General features: G+C 40.3%; 1 protein-coding gene across 4 annotated transcripts in view; it reads right to left on the bottom strand.

Moving 5' to 3' along the window:
- The window catches only part of EHBP1L1 (EH domain binding protein 1 like 1), a 78,911-nt gene that overhangs the window by 4,749 nt on the left and 51,452 nt on the right, over nucleotides 1-22,710 (bottom strand). The window contains exons 6-18 of one of the 4 annotated variants that reach the window (XM_075281579.1): nucleotides 22,379-22,518; nucleotides 21,310-21,345; nucleotides 21,126-21,185; nucleotides 20,783-21,041; nucleotides 13,492-18,748; nucleotides 11,510-11,655; nucleotides 9,632-9,680; nucleotides 8,475-9,224; nucleotides 8,319-8,382; nucleotides 7,857-7,939; nucleotides 5,768-5,888; nucleotides 5,435-5,534; nucleotides 3,410-3,483 (exon numbers count right to left, since the gene is read on the bottom strand). In XM_075281579.1, coding sequence (XP_075137680.1) covers nucleotides 3,410-3,483; nucleotides 5,435-5,534; nucleotides 5,768-5,888; nucleotides 7,857-7,939; nucleotides 8,319-8,382; nucleotides 8,475-9,224; nucleotides 9,632-9,680; nucleotides 11,510-11,655; nucleotides 13,492-18,748; nucleotides 20,783-21,041; nucleotides 21,126-21,185; nucleotides 21,310-21,345; nucleotides 22,379-22,518 — 7,139 coding nt within the window. The remainder of the gene's footprint in view (nucleotides 1-3,409; nucleotides 3,484-5,434; nucleotides 5,535-5,767; nucleotides 5,889-7,856; nucleotides 7,940-8,318; nucleotides 8,383-8,474; nucleotides 9,225-9,631; nucleotides 9,681-11,509; nucleotides 11,656-13,491; nucleotides 18,749-20,782; nucleotides 21,042-21,125; nucleotides 21,186-21,309; nucleotides 21,346-22,378; nucleotides 22,519-22,710) is intronic. The other 3 variants (XM_075281581.1, XM_075281580.1, XM_075281582.1) reach the window with 3 other exon arrangements.

The following is a 22,710-nucleotide window of genomic DNA, read 5'->3' as shown; positions in this document are numbered from 1 at the left end:
ACGACTCCTCAAACACAATACCGAACGTAGATGTGAATCGGGCCTAAAGCTGTTATGTGTGTACATGAGGAATACCATTATATATAGTCATTCTATGATTTAGATTATATAGTTAACACTTTCCCCCTCTGCATGCTCGATCTGTATTTTGCATTCCTTTCTGAACTGGAGTGAGGAGACTAGCTGCTCTAAACTGCACACAATGGGTACAGGAGGAATCTGCCTAGATCTGTCTTTCTCTCATTCAGTAGTAGCCCCAGGACTATGCTAGAAATATATAAAGTAGTACTGACCTGTACTGATATGAATAAACTGCTTTTATTGAGATAGAAGACTATTCCTCTCTGGCATCAGCCTAGCCCTGTATGCTCATACTATCTCCCTCTGCTCATTTCTCCCCACCCCCTCTCTGTAGACTTCTATGAAGATGAGTCATATATCCTGCAGTTTGTATCAAGCTGGATTGAGCAGTGGTTTTCATAGTGAAAGTTGTCTTTCAAAGTTTCTTACAAACTCCTGCACTGTTCATTTATGCAAAGTTTTTTTTAAAACAACAGTATCTATTTAAAGGGGGTTATCCAGTTTCTGATATTGATGTCCTAGGATCGCCCTCATTGTTCATTTATGCAAACTTGTTCAAATGACAGCACAGATCCTATTAATGTGTACATGCTGGGAGCTGCACTGTATGATCTCTACAGTATACTTTAGTGCTGCAGTACCAAAACCCGCCACTACAAATTGTGAGCAGAGACTAGGCCAGTGATGGTGAACCTTTTAGAGACCGAGTGCCCAAACTACAACCCAAAACCCAATAATTTATCACAAAGGGCCAACATGACAATTTAACCTTATTAATAATATGCAGATCCACAATTGCACACAATTACAGACCTGCAAAATATGGTCATACAAATGGGGCTTTATAGAGCTTTATGCTCCACTGTGACCCTCAAACAATCCAATCTGCTTCACAGTGACCCCCACACAGTACAATCAGCTCCACAGTGGTCCCCACACAGTATAATCTGCTGCACAGTCATCCCCACACAGTACAATTTTCTCCACGGTGGCCCACACACAGTATAATCTGTTCCACGGATGGGTGCCCAAAGAGAGGGCTCTGAGTGCCACCTCTGGCACCCTTGCCATAGGTTCACCATCACGGGACTAGGCCATTATTATTAAAAACTGGTTAACCCCTATCAATGGCCCGAATACAGATTTTATGTTAAACATAAAAACTTCATTCAGACAATAGGTGTTCTTGCATCAAAATAAATGATTGGTCTGCTTATCCAGAACCCCAGTCTAGTACCGATAGCGCTAGTTATGGAATTACCCCACTTAAAGGATGTTCATCCCACTTTTTTTTTTTTTTTTTTGTAGATTGTGAGCCCACATAGAGCTCACAATGTACATTTTTCCCTATCAGTATGTCTTTGGAGTATGGGATGGAAATCCACGCAAACACGGGGAGAACATACAAACTCCTTGCAGATGGTTTTTTGCCCTTGGCGGAATTTGAACACCAGGACTCCAGCGCTGCAAGGCTGCAGTGCTAACCACTGAGCCACCGTGTGGCCCGTCAGCCCACTTTTTATCTGCAGCAAATACACAAATCACAGAAAACATACCAATTTAAGCCATTAAAAATAAAATCTTTTAACCAATAGCACACGTTTTTTCCAGATCGTGTAAAGAAAAAACTATTGAGTCACCTCTAAATTAGAATTTCTAAAACAAATATTTGCAGAAAATTAAAAATGCTAAATATTCTGCAGTTAAAAGCAAATTCCTACAGCTCTTATAAAACTGTCCGACTTGGCGAACTCTATGCAAGCATGGCGCCAGCAACCCCAGCAAGTTCAAGACTTACACAATGCTAAGGATTACAAAACTCTATAGCCTAGAAAGCTAGGACAAAGTTTGGCATAAGCTGCTGGCCGTTACGATAGATGTTTTTTGTTTTTTTTTAATATTATCATGGACGGCTATAACTGAAAACATATGAGTAGATCAAAAAATGAAAATGTCAGAAAAGCAAATGCACTTTGGCTCATGTTTACTAAGTCAGATGTGTCTAGAAAGTGGCCAAAACACATCGCAACTTGGGGCATTTCTGGTGCACTGTTTTGCAGCTCAGCCCTGGTGCCCACTCACTACTTTTTTAGATAGTGGGCAGAGAGTGCAGGGAATCAACGTTGGCCGAGGTCCAACCGATTTACTATAATTCCAGGAAACTGTTGAAAGTTATATAACAAATCTATACTAGTTCCTGAATGACAAAGATTTGTGATTAGAGGAACTTACATGTCCTAGAATTACAAAAAGGCAGGGACCTCTTAAAGGGATTCTATCATTGGTGTCTGTGGTTTTGAAATAAAGACATGCCTGGATAGCCTTTAAAAAGGCTATTCTACTACTACCTTTTTTTTTCGACCCACCATTCCGTTATAATCCTGGTTAATTATTTTATGTAAATCAGCCCACAGAGCACCCTGGGCATTCTCCAGGGCCTCCGAGCACCCACCCACATCATACATTTATTCATGCCCCTCTATTGCATCTGACCTTCCTCCTCCCTGGATGTTCTTCCAGCCAGATCGCGCTTCTGCATTTGAATTCAGAGCGGTACTGTGCATATCCAAGCGCCATTTTGTTGTAGCTCGCTATAGAACTCAGCATACTGCTCAGTATGCTGTTCTATAGCGCACTACACCAAAATGGCGTAGCTGTGAATCCTAGGTCAACCAGTCACTAAACACAGTCATAACCCTCCTTAGTCACTGCGCAGGTATTCCCAGCCAAAACATGGACCAGAAAGGGTAAGTTAACATGGCGGAAAGTGACGAGGAACACTTTACGCTGTTGGCATTTTTGAGCGGCTGGCCACGACTGGATGCCGATGCAGTGCATCCGCATTTCCATCATGGCATCCCACTCCTGATTAGGCCCAAATGAATGGCCCTAACCAGGCGGGAATCTCGAGTCGCAGATGCCGCGGCTGACTCGGTCGCAGAATCCGTGTGAAGATAGGGCATGTCACTTTTTTTTCCCGCTAGCTGCAAAAGTCACTAGCGGAAAAAACTGCGAGTGACTCTCATTGAAATGAATGGGAGGCAATTTTGCAGGTGGATTTTGAGGCGGATTACACATCAAAATCCGCCTGCAAAAACCTCCGTGTGAATAGGCTCTAAGTAAAAGCAGTAGAGATACAGAAGTGTCTCAATGACTATAGCAGGGTATCAGTGAGTACTGGTTATATTTTAATATTTCTTATTTTATTTTAAGTCATTCTAGGAGTTTTTAGAAGAAGAAATACACACACAGCAGAACACAGCATGCTGCTGCCATAGACCAGTGTGATCTTTCCAGTTTGGGTGTATTCTTATGCTAGTAGTCTTACCATCTGTGCACAGCAAAGCTCGCAGGTCTCTGCTTAAGAGTTCAAAGCGCCTTTCCAGGTCTTGCTCCTCTGCCCTAAAAGAGGAAAAAAATATTTTATATTTTGTATAACTAGCTCTCAATTCTCTGTCAGATCAAAAATGCAAAAACCTTCCCGAAAATGTCAATTTGTTTAATTGAAGATTTTCATTATGGTTCGTATGAATATAGCAGGCATATAACTCTGGTGCCTTAGAGCAGTGATTTTCAACCTTTTTTGAGCCGCGGCACACTTTTTACACTTAAAAAATCCCGGGGCACACCACCAACCAAAATGGCACAAAATGACACTAAAACAGTACATATTATACATATAGTTAATAATATAGATTCTAAATGGTTGATTCTTTGGTTGAAATAAACTGCAGCAAAATCTGCAACAAAAACGCTGCGTTTATGCAACGTGGGGCCTCAGCCTTACGCCTCCTGCATACAAGTGGCACGCATGTGGTTTTCACTGATATAAACATTAAAAATTAATTGACAGGGCCACAAATGCAGACAGATATAGGGTATATATAGGACAGATATAGCGTAGGTATAGGACAGATATAGGGGATGTATAGGACAGATATAGGACCTGCTCTATAATTTTCAGCTCTTCAATTTGGCCCAGATACACAGCCACAAAACGAATAGCTGTATATATGGGTCCTTAGAAATATATAAGTCTGTACTTTTATCCACAGTTGTGTAAAAAAAAGTCTGGTCATGTGCATTGCAGGTTACAACTCAATGTGCCTCATATTAATAGCAGTGAACCCCATCATGTCCCTCACATTAACCCCCTGTGTGCTTTACATAAGGGACACTGATATGTGAGACATATGGAGGTAATAATTAAGTAAATATCTTCATTATATAGTACCCCCATATGTCACACATGTTATTAACTCTTATGTGAGCCACACAGGGGTTAATATGAGGGACATGATGGGGTTAATTGCTATTAATGTGAGGCACATGGAGTTACTAAAACTAAAGTAATAACCCCAAATGCCTGACATTAATAAGAATAGTTACTAACCTGGTGTTTTTTTTTTACTTTCACTTTGTTCAGCTTCCTCTCCTATTAAGGGCTGCAGACGGCAGGAGCTCCTCACGTGTAGCAGCAGGTCCAGGGAGCCCTTGTCCTGTGCAGTGAGAGGCTCATCTCTGATTGGTGGGCAGGGAGAGAAGGGGGCGTGTCCTACACCACAGCTCTACCAGAGCAGTGAAGGGACGCTCCGTCTACATTTACAAGTACACGAACGTCGGGGACTGGCTGCTGTGCCAGCAAAATAGGTCTCAGATTGGCACGCGTTTGGGGAACTTTCCCCGCGGCACACTGGTTGAAAATCACTGCCTTAGAGTAAGTTCATACGGAGTTTTTTGGACTGGAACCTGAGGCGGAGTCCTCCTCAGATTCCAATCCAAAAATCTGGTAGCCGCGACTGAAAGCCGGTGCACTGCACCGGCATCCAGCTGCGCACTCCACTCCGGATTAGGCCCAATGAATGGGCCTAGTCCGGAGGAGGGTGTGTCTTCAGGCCGTGAGGCGACTCGGCCTGAAGAATGAACATCCCGCTTCTTTTTTCCAGGATTGATTCACATCTGTGTTTTGTATTACGTCCAGGGGTGTCTGCAGGCGAGTCGCCCCCAAACGGAATACCAAGTGCAATTGCAAGCGCTGTGTAATAAAAGCACACGGATCTCCAGAGGCTATAATGGGGTCTGTGTACTTGCTGCAAGTTCTCCGCAGGGATCATGCGGACAGGAAAGTAGTTCACAATCTACTTTCCTGTCTACATGATTCATCTGGGCAGGGCACGGCAAGTACACAGACCCCATTATAATCTATGGGGTCCATGTGCTTTTACTGCACAGCGCTTGCAATTGCGTTTGGTATCCCAAGGGCAGGGGAGGTCCCCATGCGGACTCCCCGAATGGATTCCCAAACGCAGATGTGAACGAGGGGTAATATGGCCTCTTGTTCTCCATTACTTACATCAGCTGAAGCTCATCCTGTCGGCGAATTAATGCATTTTTTCTATTCACCAGTGTAAACCATTCTTGGATTAATGTCTCCTCCGCTTCCTTGTCATTACCTAGGAAATGAACAAAGTAATGGTTAAAAAAAGAATGAGGATCTTCTGCCCCCTTCTGGATTTCTGGCAGCGTGTGCTTTTAGAGAAAAGGAGTATCTTTTCATATTAACATTTTGATTGAGATTGTGTCATTGCTTTGGTGATTTATGTGTTTCTTTTCATGGACAATTGGATTTTATTGTAGCAGAAAAATAACACACAATGTAATAAACATATCGGTTATAAATCTATACCATTTTCCATCAGAAGCCGGAGGTCCTTTTCGACTATGGCTGCCCTTTCATCAATTTCTTCCTGCTCATGCTCCAGGGCAGCAAGTTCAGAAGTGACATACTGGCTGGTGTCTTTGAGAACCTGAGAAGAAATATAATGCATAGAAGATTGTATAGGAGTATGCAAGACACTAGTCACCTTTAACTTGTTATAGACGACTAGGAAGAAAAGTGAGGGATAGTGTTGCTGGATAGTGATAGTGATAGTGTTAACCCTGTAAGATTCATTTAGCATTTTCGAATATTCATGGATTCACCTGGCAGTTTTGTTTCGGTCCCAATTGAAATTGCTATTATTATGCTCTGGCCTCTTCAGGCCCCAGAATATAATGAGCAGAGGTCCAGGGGAGATGAGTAACATAATAAATAGAGATGAGCGAACAGTAAAATGTTCGAGATTCGATATTCGTTTCGAGTAGCCCCTCAATGTTCGAGTACTCGAATGGAATATCGAACCCTATTATAGTCTATGGGGGGAAAATGCTCGTTTCAGGGGTAGGCAACATTGGATCAAATTATACTTACCAAGTCCACGAGTGAGGGTCGGGCTGGATCCTCCGAGAAGTCTTCTCCGTGCAGCTTCCCCGCGGCATCTTCTTGCTCTGAATTCACTCTGCCAGGCATCGGGTCTGGGCAGAGCCGACTGCGCATTTCCGCACTACAAGCGGATATGCGCAGTCGGCTCTACCCAGGCACGATGCCTGGCAGAGTGAATTCAGAGCCGGAAGACGCCGCGGGGAAGCTGCACGGAGAAGACTTCTAAAGGTAGGAGAAGAACCAGCGCTGATTGGCCGACTGTATAGGATTCGGCCAATCAATGCTGGTTCTGCATCGAACTTTTCCATTCGAATAGTGAGTGGTACTCGATCGAGTACGAGTATTTCGAATACCATAATATTCGATCGAATACCTACTCGATCGAATACTACTCGCTCATCTCTACTAATAAACAGTCTTAGGCTGGGGCCCCATGTAGCGTAAATGCTGTGATTTTGCCACGGTGCTTTACAGTCTGTGCAAAGTGGATTAGAATCTGGCTAATCCCATCCATGCGTTGCAGAAAATAATCCACAGCGGAAATGCTGCAATTTAAGAAATGCTTTTGTGTCATTTATACCAATAGAAATGTCGGCAGTTTCTGTATAGGTAAAATTGAAACAGGAAAACTCTGCAGACTTTCTGTGAAAAGCGCAATGGGAAAAAACGCAATGCATACAGTATCTTGGGCTCCTTTACAGCATCCACTGGATGCTCAGTATCTTCTTTGGGCCAATCTCCAGAATGATGTCAGTATAAGGGGGAGTTCACACGGTACGCGCCACTTTACACCGTGTGAACTCCCCCTAATATAGTTTTGTTGGCAGTGAACCCCAAATATTTCAGGTTCAGCCAAACCTCAAATTTTCTGAAAATTTGTAACACCATTACCTGCAAAGTGGATCGGATTCTGGCTGATTCCATCCCCACATTGCAGAAAAAAATTGTCAGCAGAAATGCTGCAATTTCAAATACGCAAGTGTTTTTGTAAATTGCAGCATGTTACCTACGTAAGCGCTTTTTTGGCTACAGCTCGCTACGAGGGGCTGTAACCTAAAACATGGTTACTTATTATGGTCTAAATGCACACAGATATGAGGTATTACATAGAAGAAGATATAAATTTAAGAAAATAAAATATATTTTGATATCAACATGACAAAGTTCTTGACGTGTTACAAAAATATATCTCAATATGAAAGAAGGCGGTAAAGAACTTGAATGCTTGGCCCCACACCAGGGTTTGTGTTTCATGTTTAGTCTATAAATATAGGATGTTGACTTGTAAGAGTAATATGGTAGTAAGTACAAAGGACTTGATCTAATCCTGAAATATATTTATTTTTGGATTATACTGGACTCCCTTTCACTGAACCGTGACACTGGGACCTTTGTGTGTCAAGAGTACTTGCCAAGAAACTCAAGCGAATGATAGATTTAGTAAGCTCGATACAATATATGAAGTGATACAATAAAGGATTATAATAATGTTAATAACGATTACTAAACATACCACAATTTCTTCCTCTTTTACTGGAGTTTCCGGTGTTGGAACCACAGTGGAAGAAGAGGATGTGGAGGTTGAAGGATACGGTTCTGTAATAAACACATTTTCAGGCTAAAATAAAGCTTTCAACATGTGCAGACACTGCTTTATTCCCTTGGTGCAAAACATGCAGATGTATGGTGTTGTTACTATGTAGTTAATGGAAAGTGACATATCTGTACATCCCCATGTAGACCCTCTTTATGCATTTTTTTTATATATAGCATAGATGAAATCTCTATATTCTGCATTATCCGTCATTCTGTCCTAGAAAATGATGACATTTTGATCTACATAACATAGTGTATGATTTAGAGACTCTATTGAGGAGCAGTAATAGAATTCTTAGAATTTTCTCAGCCTGCAGAGTTCGGGAAGCGATAAAAGCCATTGTCAAGAATCAGGCAGTCAATTTTATATGCTACTTACCGCTGATAATCTGAGAAGATGGCCTTGAACCTGTTTCATGACTTTTTCCTGTTACATCCATCTCCTGTAGAAAAAGACGAAACAGCAGGAGAACAAACCATGATGAAATGTGCTAATACAAAAGGGTAAAATAAGCGCACATTGTATTAAGCTCACCTCATCTTGAGAAAGTGACTGTGATCTAATCAGGGAACGTCTCTTCTTCACGAGATCAGCGTCTCGCAGGTGACCTAAACCTCCTGCCTTTCGTGGAGGAGCAACTGGTGCCGATGCAGAAGAGTCACCCTCATCCAAGCTCATATCTAATAAACTCCCGTTTACACTTAGTCTTTTTTTAATTCGAGGAGGGGGCACTACCCCAGAATTATTCTGTGCTTTAGCAACAGTGTTTCCCTTCTTTTGTTGCTCGCGTTCAGATTCATTTGCCCTCTTCTCCTCAGTGGAATATCTTGGTAAACTATCAACTGGAGAATATACTGGTACATCTTGTCTCTCAGAAGTGGCCTCTAGATTTTCTGTTCTTTGTTTGTTCTTATGCTCAACAGAGGGATGTTCTTCAGCAGTGTCAGGTTTTGGCTTTTTCTCCTGATGCTCATCTTGTTCCTCAGGGGTGGAGCTTTTAATGCTTTTTCCCACGGACATTGCAATCTGTTCCTTTGAAGCAGCATTGAACTTCTCATGCACTTCAAAGACAGTGTCTGGTTTCTCCACATCACTACTTGCCTGTGGAGCAGAGGCCGCCTGAGAGGAAGAGGGTGGATTATCGAGTTGCTTATTGCTTGTAAAGTGAGATTGTATTTGGCAAATGTATGTGAGGATGATAAGTTTGTCGGGGACAGGGCGCAGCAACATGTCTGATGGAGAAAGAAGTGGTGGTATCCCAAGAGCAGCGAAACCATCATAGGCCTATAAAAAGAAGTATAAAAATGAGACACAAAAGATGCAAAAACATTAAAAAGAGAACTGTTAACAAAACCCAGACCCAAAGATATATAGCAGAGGGACACTTGAATTAAACAATGTTTTCTTTTTGTATATTGGTGCCTTCCGTATCCAGATATCACCTTTTTTGTAAACATGCAAGTGAGCTCTATGTATCAACAATGGACATTGCTCTGGAAACTCATATATACCCTCATTGCTCCAAAGAGCTCATTTGTATATAGACAAGAAAGTGATATCTTGGCAACAGAGGCAAGACATGACGACACAAGGGTAAAAGACCATTAGATTCAAGTGACCCTAACCTATCTAACTGTGGGGGTGAATATGCTGAGATCTGGTGGCAGCTCCTTTTAAGCAAGTAAGTTTACCTTTTTGTTATTTTCCTTTACATTTAATGGATCCAAAACGTCATAATCACTGTAAGAAAGCAAAGTACATGTTATATAGAGCATTCACCATTATATCCTCTTCATAGAGCCTATTGTTTTGTGCTACTGTAATGTTCCATCTACTGTTTTTCAGGCTCTCCCAGGTTTTACTATAATATTACTCTGTGCCATAGAACTGCGGCATTTCATGCTGTTATGACGGCATTCCCACTACTTGTTCTAGAGTACAGGTGTCCAATCTAATAACGTCTCTGGGTCACGCTAGAAAAAAAATATTTTTTTGGGGTCAATACATGATTTTTCTTGATTTTCACCACCACAGTTGCATGATGCGCCAGTTATCACTTTTGTAGTGTCTTAAGGTGGTCCACACCTGGACTGAAATATCATGTACTACATGTTTGCTTCTCACACTTAGCTCCATTACAATTAGAAACTAGTACTAGAGACTAGAGATGAGCGACTAAAATGTTCGGGGTTCGAAATCCGATTCGAACAGCCGCACACTATTCGACTGTTCGAACAGGTTTCGAACCCCATTATAGTCTATGGGGGGGAAATGCTCGTTTCAGGGGTAGGCAACATTCGATCAAATTCTACTTACCAAGTCCATGAGTGAGGGTCGGGCTGGATTCTTCTCCCTGCGCAGCGTCCCCGCGTCCTCTTCCGGCCTTGAATTCAGTCTGCTAGGCATCGGGCCTTGACAGAGCCGACTGCACCTGCCCGCACTACAAGCGGACATGCGCAGTCGGCTCTGCCCAGGCCCGATGCCTGGCAGAGTGAATGCAGAGCCGGAAGAGGACGCGGGGACGCTGCGCAGGGAGAAGACTTCTAAAGGTAAGAGAAGAACCAGCGTTGATTGGCAATGTATAGCATTCTGCCAATCAACGCTGGTTCTGCATTGAATCTTAACTTCGAACAGCGAGTAGTACTCGATCGAGTACGAGTATTTCTAATACCATAGTATTCGATCAAACACCTACTCGATCGAGTACTACTCGCTCATCTCTACTAGAGACTACTAGAGACTAGTATTTTTAACGGAACATTTGTGATTTTTTTTTTTTTTTTTTTTTTTAATTCCAACTTTCTGTATTAAATGTACCTTGGCCTGCTCCAGTAACCTCTGTCCCTCACCACCCTCGCTATAGTGATAATAGTCTGGATGAAAGATGGCATATGGTCCCAACGTCAATTAGACAACAGGGAGCCATATTTCATACCAGTCATAGTATCTATCACCCTGCACTTGCTGTTATCTTGTATTATTACTGACCATTATTATTTGCTTTGTTCGTCTTCACCATTGTTTCTGACCCATTTTACCCCTATGGATTGCTGACCTTTTCAACTAGTGTGTGATACCAAAATATTGCCAGTTAAACCATAAAATTCTAACAAATCTAATAAATTCTATGAAACTAAAAATTCGAATTATTTTCTATTCTAAAAAAAGTGCTTTTTTAGTTTTGTTGTAACATATTTACATCTTAAAATGTGAAATTAGATCTTTATGGTAAAATTATAGCAATAAAATATGTTATTATTATTCCGTTTCTATAATTGATGGCTTTTCTTTAGGAAAGGTCTTGATTTTAGATCTATGAGAATCCGACAGCCGAAACCCGTTTTTGGTACTGCAGCAGCACTGCCCCATAGACTTCAGTGGGGTAGCAGAACAGAAACCCATCACTACAAAGTGTACAGCGAGTGAACTGCACGACTTCCAGTATGTAGTTAATACCCAGAGCTATATTGTGCCCAAACAGATGATTTGCAGGGGTCTTGGCTATTGGACCCTCTCAGATAAACTGGATGACCCCTTAGACTCTTAAACAAACAACTCTTCCATCTTACATGCGTTCAGGGTGGAAGTGATGAAGTATAGCGCAAAAGGCAAGACCATTCCTCCATGATGTGGTAAAATTATTTACACGTACGCCGCGATATCCTGACGTAACTTCCTGACACCAGCGCAGAAGGGAATCTGTGCTTGGTGCTTCCTGTAAAGACAAAATTAAGTAAAAACTGATATGTATGGGCCAAAAGTGCGTGAGTGGGTTACAGTTTATAAAAGTAGAAACCATTATTAGTACCAACATACTAAGCAATTAAATTCATGACAATTTTATATAATGGAAAAGACCCCAACACAAGACCAGCAGCTTAGCATTTGCCAGTACAGCCACAGATAGCCCCATTCCTACATGCAAGTTGTAAGTTCAAGGGTTTTTGGTTTATTTTGCAGGATTGCAGCAAAGAGAAATAAATCTACATTTTTGTCAGTAAGAAGTTATATACTACAGTTCTCCGAACTAGCATTAGACTGGGGAGCGATATTTTATACATCAAACAGCATCGCAGGGGAATGACACTTTGCAACCTAAATTACACAGAGAGAGAACCATCTAAGATAGGGATTATATTCAGCTCTATACCATGTGGCAGCGATAGAAAAGGTTTCAGACACTGAGCAAATTAAGGGTGACAGCGCAGAAGACAAATATTGTTATGAAGCCGTTCTGTAGGATTATGAAAATGGAAGGATCAGGCTACAGAGTAAGTAGCAGAGGTTACTGAAGGACCCGTTACGGTGCGGTATCAGGCAGGATACAGCAGGAAGCGGGACAATAAAATTAGCACATTGCAGACACCAAAAAAGGCAATGTTGCTTTAACCAGGGAGTTAGAAACAACATTACTGTCATAGAGGCACTAGCGGTGACATTTATAGATTTTACTGGTAGAGAAACATGTTGCTTACAAAGAGATTATTGGACTGAACCCTGTGCATTGCATGTACATCAGCTGTATTTGGGAACCATTAACTGGAGAATTTTACTTAACTAGATCCATACAGAGCACAGTCCAAGAAGAGAGCAGGAGCAGTATAGCACAATGATATATGGAGGTATAGCAGCTTGTAGAGAGGTGCACTAGTATACAAGCACGGTGCAGCATTACAGGAAAAAGCCGTCATACCAAACAGAATGCTCTACGGGACTGAAGAAGGAGAATATTGTAGAAAGCATGGGGAGTGGACTTGCTATTAGTATTGAAGGTGTGATGGACGCTCTGCAGTTATATAATGGAATTGAATAATGGAAGAGTCAATGACCAAGTACCTGGTATGTTATTTAAGCTTCTGGCAAAAGCAAAGTCATCCAAACATTTCATTATAATTCCTACAGGTTCTACAAAATTACAAGATGGACATTGCTGTTACGCTTTTTTTTTGGAAGCTATGAAAAAAAATCTGGCATTGCCGGTATAGGTGTGAATTATACGTATCCTTACATCGCAGCAAAGAAGGAAGTCTTAGCTGTAGCCAGCAAAGGGATTCAACCTGCCATTTAGGGACAGCAATGCCAATGTATTTGCCTGGTATCAATTCACAAACTGGAGTCTCTTCTTGGTGGTGCTAACTAGAGAAGAACTTTACTGAGACAGTGTTTTCCTCCTACACCTCCTAGTTATGCAATCTAGCAATAAGGCAAAAGTGGAATCTCTCGTTTTGGAGAAGCCTACAAGTGCTCTTAATGCCAAATCTTTATGTCTACGAGTGAAAAAAAGACACATGAAAACATGTTATCCCATACTACAAAGGTAATAATGTACTATACAGAGTGTTGGATATAACTTAAACCTAAAATGTTTTCCCTCGCATGTTCTCCATTATGTTATAACTGCAGAGTGCCATCAAGAAGTTTTTATTGTGTGGTGCTTCCTTGTATTCCATCATCCCCAAAGAACAGGACTCTCCTTCCTCTGGTAGAGGATCACAGTAACCACATCCCATGCAGTGTCTCGTCCTCTTCTAGGTCACAGACTGTCACATACCTCCCCTACTTGCCCTGTGCTCTGGCTGAGTGTCTTCTTTTCTTTGCTCCTCTCTTGTCCAAAGATTTGAGGAGATACAGAAAATGTGCACTCTGACAACATGTCAGCTTTGCTTTCCTCCACCCCTGGTGAATTATCACCTACAGAATAGGGTTGCCATGTATCACTGGGTGTAAGAGAAGGATGAAACTCTTGGATTATTGGCTCTAGTTTCTCCAGTATATTCTCAGTGTCTTTATCTCCGGGGTCTAACTGTTTACGTTCCTCCACATGTATTGTCTGTGGCAGATCATTTTCTTGCATGGTTGTCGTATCATAAGATTTGTTTACCTGTATAAGGTCATCAGAAATGACGATTTCAGTTCTAATATGTTGGGTTTCTTGAGATATCAATTCCTTGAGGGTTTCTTGGGATACGGTTTCCTCGAACGTCCTTTCGTTTGACATAGATTTACTTTCTTCTTTTTCTTTTATCTCTGGCTCCTTCATATCTAATTCTGTTTCTCCTGATCTAAGTGAGGAACTTTGAGCATCATCCTCATGACTTATCATTGTGACAGGGATGATATTTTTTGCTTTGGTGAAATCCTGTACTTTTTGTTGTATAATGGTTGCTATTCCTTCTTGTCTCTTACCTTCATCAGATACTGCCTCTAGTACTAATCCTTCTCCCTTCACACCCAATGACAGTTCAGCTGTCTGATTTACCTTCTCATTGGTCTTTGTTGTCTCTTCATCTACTTTTTCCAATTCTTTAGTTGAGTCTTGTTCAGAATATATTATTTCTTCTACTGTCTCTGCCTTATATATATTTTCAATATTGAGTTTTGTGTTTTCCATTGGTGCCTGTTCTGTTCTAGTCTCTGTGTCCTGTATTTCCCCAGCTTGATCTACCACAGACACACTGTCCTCTGTCCTATCTTTTACCTCTACATTCTCCTCCTTTTTTCCCTTATTCTCAGGTTTTGACTCATATCTGTTTTTATCAGCTGCTCTGTCATTTCCCTCAGTTAAGCTCAGTGCTTCATCGTTGTCTTTTCTTTCAAGCAAAGCTTCTTCACCTTTGGTTTCTACTCTATATTTTCCATCTATCTCCACTTCACTAGTATCTGTTTCCTTTGGTAGCTCCTCATTTGCCCAGAACCATGTCTCTTCTGCTTCATCATCTTGACTCCCAGGAGATTCATTTCTGGCTAATTCCATATTTAGGTTCCCATCTATTAAAAGGTACGCTTGCAAATCTTCCTGATCAATTAAGTCTTTTGATTCCGCTTCTAATCTTTCTATACCTATATGACAAACCTCAAATTTTTCATCCATAAGCTTCTCATTTGCTGCTGTTTCTTCCCCCCGCCTAATATCTGCCCCATAATGTGAGACTTTCTCATCCTTTGGACCTAATACTTGCTCAGTTATGTCTGTTTGTATAATGCTGCTTCCCCCAAGGAATACTTCTTCCATATTTAGGCTCCGATCTATCAAAAGGCAAGTATCCAAATTTTCTTGACCAAGTACCTCTTCTGATGTATGACCTTCCTCTGCTAATCTCTCCGCTGTACAGATACCTGTATTATAAACCTCATCTTTTGTATCTATACTCTTATCATTTGTTGAGTTTTCCATATTCACACTATTATTTGTCCAAAGACATGAATCATTTTCATGTTTTTGATCGAGTATTTGCTTATCTATGTCTGTTTTCTCAATTTTGGGTGCCTCAAAGTAAAGCTCTTCCATGTTTAGGCTCTCATCCATCAAAAGGCAAGTATTCAACTCTTCTTGATGGACAATGTCTTTTGATCCACTTGCCTCATCTTCTAATCTTTCTATTGTCCAGTTTCCAGTACTATAAACTTCACCTCTTTGATTCATAGGTTGCTCATTTGTTGCGTCTTCTACATTCAGTCTAATATTTGTCTTATAGCATGAATCTTTCTCTTGATCAAATACTTCTTTATTTTCATCTGTCTTCGCAAACTCGGTTGTCCCAAGGTATACCTCTTCCATATTTAGACTCCCATCGATCAAAAGGCAAGTATTTACATTTTCCTCATCTAGTCTCTCTTTTGAGCTATCTGCTTCCCTAAGTAATTTCTCAGCTGAACAGATACCTGTATGAAAAACCTCATCTTTTTGATTGATAATCTCCTCATCTCCTGCAGCCAATTTATTATCTGTCCGAAGACACGACTCTTGCCCCTTCTCTTGATGTAGTGTTTCAGCAGATAGGTCTATTTTTCTAGTCTTGGCTGTCTCAAGGTTTATTTCTTCTATATTTAGATTTCCATCAATCAAAAGACAGGTATTCAAATTTTCCAGACCAGGTAAATCTTGTGAACTATCGGTTTCCTCTTCTAATTTCTCAATTGCCCAAATACTTGTATTCTGAACTTGATCTTTTTGATCCATTTTCTCCTTTGATGCTTCCACATCCAGCTTATTATTTGCCCAAAGGAAGGAGTCTTTTTCACTCTTTTGATCTAATCCTTGCTCATCCATATCTTTCTGCTCAGTCTTGCTTGACCCAAGGTATACCTCCTCTACATTTAGACTTCCATCTATCAAAAGATAAGTATTCAAATCTTCTTGGTCAGCAACATCTTTTGATTCATCGGCTTTCTCTTCTAATATCTCTGTAGGCCAGATACCAAACGTATGAGCCTCATCCTTTTGATTCATGGATTCCTGTTTTGTTAGAACATCTTCACCCACCTTACTATTTGTCCAAGGTAATGAATCTTCTGCTTTCTCTTGATCCAAAGCTTGCTCAGTTGTGTCTGTCTTCTGGGTCTTTGCTGTTCTGAGGTTTATTTCTTCTATGTTCTCTTTGAATTCTGTTGCTTTGCCAGTTCCATCTCGATCGATGGCTACACTATAACTTGTTACAATACATTTCTCCAGTTCACTTTCTTGATTTCCTGTCTCTTTATCTCCATCTACTTTTCTTGGAAGGTTAATAATTTCTATATCTGTCGATATTTCCTTGTCCGACTGTCCATATGACTGAATATATATCTCCTTCGTGCTAACTCGATTTACTGCTTCTTTAGATCTACTGATGTCCTCAAGTAGTTGATCATTTTCATTAATTGTTTCCTTTTCAAGTCTCTCATTAGTCAACGTATGTGTTTCTCTAAGTATATTTGGCTCAATTGTTTCATCAGCTCTATATGACCCTACGTCTAATGTATCATCGGGGTACTGATATTCCTCTTTCATCTTTACTTCCAGTGTATCTTGAAGTTGTTCACATGTAACTTTGTCAGTGTTCATTTCTTGAGATGTTTCTGTCTCACTAACTTTATTTTCCTCAGAAATACCTAGTTCCTCCGGTTCTGCATTGGTTGCTATATCATGCTCCTCCAATATTACTACATACTGTGGTTTACTGATGAAGTCTTTTCCCTTTCCACTATCTTGAACTCCACTTTCTAGTACACCTATAGAGGACTCCGCTGCCTCTTCAGCAAGTGTTTGTATATCCTCAGTCCTAACCACAGTTTGATATTCCGCTCTATGTATCTTATCCTCTATTTTGTCTGTTGTATCCCTATTCATTTCTCTTTGTGAGCATTGTATGAAGCAATGTGTAATGTAACTGTCGGTCTCCGTCCCTCTGTCACCTCTACCCACAGTCATGTCCTGTAGATGTTTGTCTTTATCTGTCATTTGGTACAGTCTCTCATCTAGTTCTGTGGCATTTTCCTTTACCTTTTCAGGTTCACTCACTCTATTTTTACTTCTTTCTGCAGGCTCTTTGATCCATGTTTCCTTTTGATTCTCCATGGTAGTCACAGCCCCATCTTGCTTTTCCTCTTTATTTTCTCGGCTTTCATCTTTGGTGTAGTTTTGCACTGACACGTCTTGCATTGTATTCTCTGCTATAGTTACTGGTTGTTGTGTACTTAGTTGTTCAGCTGAAGAATCTTGTGTGTGATCAGTCTCAGAGTCTTTTTTTAGTGATAAAACTTCTTTCTGAAACGTGCTAGTATCTGTGCTCTCCTGAATGTATGTATCTCCATGTGTATTATCTGATATAGTATCTTTTATATCTTTGTCTGCTTGTTCTTCTATGTCACACTCTTTTGTGTCTTGCAGTCTTGCATCTATATTACAAGATGTATCTTCTGGTACTGTGTCTTTAATACCTACGGGATCTTCCAGTGTCTCACCTACCACCATTATGTTTTCTATTTCTCTATCAGGTGCACTAACTAAAATTTCAATTTCCTTTACAGGTTCACATATTTTTTCCAAAACCACAGTCTCTTCAGCTCTACTTGTAGTTTCTTGCCCTATTGTTATTGGTGAATTACTCATCTTGCTTTCACCCTCTGGTGCCTGAAATGCGTACTGTTCCTCTATATGGGCTATGCTTTTTATTCCTTCTACCTCTTGTATATTTGTAGAGCTCTCCTCTACACTCTCTTCTACAAATAGTCTTGGCTCTTGTAGTTCTTGTATATCACTGCTATCCTGAAATGTGTTACACGTATTTTCACTAACATTCAGCAATATCTGATTTATGTCGCTATAATTTGTCTCCAAATTCTCATCTGCAGCACTTGCTGGTTCTGTTGGTTGAGCTATCTCCACTACTCTGTCTTCTATAACAAGATTTTCTTCATAAACGTTTTGCGCATTCGCTAAATTGTTCCCCTTTGGAGAATGTAGCGCGTCACCTATTGCTGTCTCGCTGTCATCTGACTGTCTTGCTGTTTCATGTACATTTGTCATCTCTACATCTTTTTCAGCACACCTGACCAAAACCTCAGGAATTTGACATATTTCTTCTGGACTCTTCTCTTCATGAAGTGATTTCTCAGGAGACGCCACATCTTTACTAAAAGATGTTCTTTCTGGTGTCTCTATTTGTGGCAGATCGATCAGTGCAGTTTCTCTGACTGGAAACTGTACAGTTTCGGGAGCTATTTCTACTGGTTTGTCTGCAACTTGTTCTCTCTCTTCTATATGGGCTGTTTTTACTCTTTTAGGTATACTTGGTATTTGAGGGATCTTGACCTCTGTTTCATCGCCTGTTAATATTACTGTGTGACCTCTTTTTTTTAATGTTTCATCCTCAGGATCCAGTGTTGGCTCTGGTGACATATCTTGTAGATATACCACTTTGTCTGGACGCTCCCTAGTCTCCCTATACCCATCCCTAGGGGCTGACTCTGGCTGTTCCATGGCTGTGTCACTGAGAAGTGGCCTTTTGTCAGGGGTGACTCCTCGGATCTTCCATACCTCATTAGGCCTAAAGAAAGAGATAGAAAAAGTACATGAAGGGAATGAGTGGTAAAATGTATTTTCATAGAAACAGAGTTATTCAATAAGTACACGTTCCTCTTATTTCTTTTACTGTATACTTAGTAATACTTAAAGGGAATCTGTCAGTTAGTTTCCCTTGTGAGCTGGTCCCATCATGTGCAGGATCTATTGGTGTCCCTCTGTAGCCTAAGTAGTCATGTGGGCGGGGGAAGCTTTAGTCTAGTCACACTGTCCCTTTACTATTAACACTTCCTGAGCATGATATATATGTTTCCTGTGATCTCATAGACTGAGGGGACATTGAGGGAGGTCAATCATGCCCAGGAGATGGGATAATGAGGCCAATTAATGGTGGAAAAACCAGTCGATAGGTTCCTTTTAAAAGTATGTAGCAATTCAAGTACCCACTTATATGACTACAATAAAATATATCACATTACTTTTTCTACACTCCAAAAATAGATTAAGGCCATAACACCAGATATGTAGGTTCTGTTCCCTTGCTAAATGTTAAAAATACTTCACAAATTAAAAATACATCAACATCAGGGGTGTAATTACTACTTCTACGGGGTCTGTGGCCTTAGAGGATTGGATGGACCCCCTGCTTCTTTTTTTTTGTACATAGGCCCTATTTACTTAAAGGGGTTGGCCACTTTCAGACCAATAATGACAAACAAATGTACAATAAAAAGATATATAATTTTCCAATATACTTTCTGTATCAATTCCTCTCGGTTTTCTAGATTTCGGATTGCTGTCATTCATTCTGTTACTTGTAGTGGATAATACTCTGACCATGGTCATGTGATTTACGGTCCATGGTCATGTGATGAGCACACAGGTGCACAGCTGATTACCAGGCAGAGGTCTGATTACTGTGCTGTGACTATAATGAGCAGCACCTGTGTGCTCATCACATGACCATGGAATGTAAATCACATGACCATGGTCAGAGTTTTATCCACCAGAAGTAACAGAATGAATGACAGCAAGCAGAGATCTAGAAAATCTAAGGGTATGCTAAGACTATGGTTATCTATTGTAGTTCACCGCATACTATCTGCACCAAAGTTACTTGCCTAATAAGCAAATACTGTATATTTATAAAATTCCATACACTCTGAATTGCATGGAGCAATAATAATTCACCATAAATTTTCTATTCTCCTCTGACTTTACATGGAGGTATGCAGAGTTTATTTCCTGAGTCTCCATGTTCTCCCCTAGAATCCAAGTACCTGTAATTCAGTAAACCTCTCAGAGCACCTTTACTGTTACTTTCCTTATTTTTTAATTACATTTCTACTTTTTTCAACTCTTGGACAACCCTTTTAAAAGGATTGACTGATGTTTTTTTTAAAGCTGAAATAGCACACCCACAAAAAAGTTTTGTTCTTTGGTCTGTTAGAAAGATATATGATATACATTGATGTGAAGCTAATCTTTTTGTACTTTTGAACTATCCCCTCCCTTCTGTTCCTCAGCTTTATTTTATACCTGAGCCAGGACCTGGACTCCAAGCCTCATAGTTTTGGAGGGCCTCTTCATAGAACTACTCTCTTGTACTGAAAACATGACTATAGTATGAGACAGTAGTCCCGTGGATACATAGGGACTCCTAGCATTACAGATGAATATGATGCTTGTAATCAGAGTCCTGACTCTCCATTTGGTCCAGAAAATATGGCCGATATCTGGTCTATATTTCACAGACCAAATCTGTCCGTGTGAGTCTAGCCTTAGAAAAGTTTATAAACCCTAATAACTAATAGATTTAATGGACATTCTGTCTATTGTACTTATTTTTAGGAACACATTTTTGAAAATAGTCTTAAATTTCTTAGTTTTCTGCCACTAGGAAAGTGAATGAGATGGATGATCCAGTAAAATGATTACAACATATTGATTGATACGGTCTTAATATTATTATGCTGTATTGGTGACATTTATGTAGGACATGTAGTAAATTGACCTCTGTATACACTTCACCATATTTAGTATAATGTTTTGTACTGACCTCTGGTCTTGGCTTGTGGCTTCTGGCATTCTTGTAGCTGATTCCCCAGATCTTCTAGACAACCCTTTCTCATGATCATTGTTAGGGTGGCTATGTTTATCATCAGTTTTAATGCTTTCTTTTTTGGCTGTAGAGAAAGAACTCTTGTCAGATTTAACTTTCTTATTTATTCTTGGAAAAAATGGTGGCACAGGTGGAGGAGCAGTAGGAGAAGGTCTTAGAGAAGGTCTTGAGGTATCATGGAGAGATCGAGTTTTCTCTGAAAGAGGGAAAGACAGAGCTAGAGAGTAAAGGAGAAATTAAGAATGAGATGTAGAAGTAAACTATACTCAAGGAGACCTACTTGACGAAAGAGAGGCTTCATCATCTTCTTCAGCAAGAGTACTAAGCTCCCGTGCTGGCTCTATAAAGATAGATTGGGATAGAGATACAGAAGTTGACCAGAGATCAAAAGTGTAAAATACAACATAACACACGATTTTGAGATGTCAGTTGTAGGACACAAGAAAACAAGGATCTGTGTTTACCTGACAAGTAGTCAGACAATATGTTTTTAAGGTATCCTGAAGAAGAAAGCAAGGAGAGACAGTATATAACAGATAGTGGAGAGAAAGAAGGAAAAGGTGAAGGAGCCGTTATATTATAGAAAATTGTATGACACCCTTCCTAATGATAAGAATATTCTTAGTCATTTATCTGTAACACACCCTGCCCTTCCTCTGCTGCAACACACAGCCTTTAACAAATATGATATCCTTGGTTGTGTTATTATTCAAGCATTGGTCCATTACAAGAAATACATGAATGTAAGCAAAGTCATAGCAAAATCACCTAACTGAGCAAGTCTATGGCTTATGGCTTCAGTTAGTTTCTGTTCTTTAGAAGTCAGAAATGGTTATACATGTTGGTTGTATAGAGAGCAAGATCTCTAAAGCTGGCCATACACATACATTAAAAGTCAACTGAACAAAAAGCAACAGGGGACGCAGTGGTGGAAGTCTTGTCCAAGCTCTGGTGCTTGATGGGCCCGAAAGCCCACTTTGTCACATAAGAAAACAGCTGCATTATAAATGGCACATGGTAGGTGGATGGTTCTGTATTAGATTTCACATTAGAACCCAAGAGCTTCAAGATACACCGCTGGGTTAACCCCTTCCCCCAATCCAAATTTAATAGTTATAGGGCCCTGTCAGCTATACCCTGGTGGAAAATGTTGAGAACAAAAGGGATTTGCTTAGCTGAAAATTATAGCAACAACTTCTTAACACTTCCTTAAAACTGGATAAATCTTTAAGGTGGCATCAGAAGAGAAAGCTGCTGGCCTGCAACTATCACTGGTGCATTACCAGCTTAACACCTCTACTAACATGTTCAGACCTTTCCAGCGAATATTAATTTCATATTCTAAAGTGGATATATATATATCAATACTTTACTCCATTTACTTGTGTTACAAAAGGCCAACGTTAGCACACCAAGTATGCATGCCTTTGGACCATCAAGATATCAACCATCAAGGTTAAAAATATTTTAAGCAAAAAATCAAAAAGTTTTAGGAAAACATTGCAAAGGAAATGGTTTCAGTCCAAATGTCACCTCGAGGTGCTGCGCCCAGAGAATTGCGATTCTGTCTTTGCCATTTGTCCTCCTCTTCATCTTCATTGAAGTCATCGAGGTCTGCAATGTCTGATGGTTTCAGACTCAAAAGACTGGCAATACTCTGCATATCATCATCCCTGGTGTACGGCCAAAAAGACAATTACTCTACAACACAATATGACTAAACAGAACTCCAAATTGAACAAAAACATCTGTTTGTCTTGGCTTGTCTATTTAATCTATCCATCTAGATAACCACCAATCCCATATCATATCTAATATACTGAAGTTTGTTAAAGTACAAATTGTATCTCAAGTTAGTAAGTGTA

This window comes from Leptodactylus fuscus, chromosome 7, assembly GCF_031893055.1.
Source record: "Leptodactylus fuscus isolate aLepFus1 chromosome 7, aLepFus1.hap2, whole genome shotgun sequence".
Taxonomy (NCBI): domain Eukaryota; kingdom Metazoa; phylum Chordata; class Amphibia; order Anura; family Leptodactylidae; genus Leptodactylus; species Leptodactylus fuscus.
The sequence above is the reverse complement of the archived record's forward strand: the minus strand, read 5'-3'. Positions and strand labels throughout refer to the sequence as shown.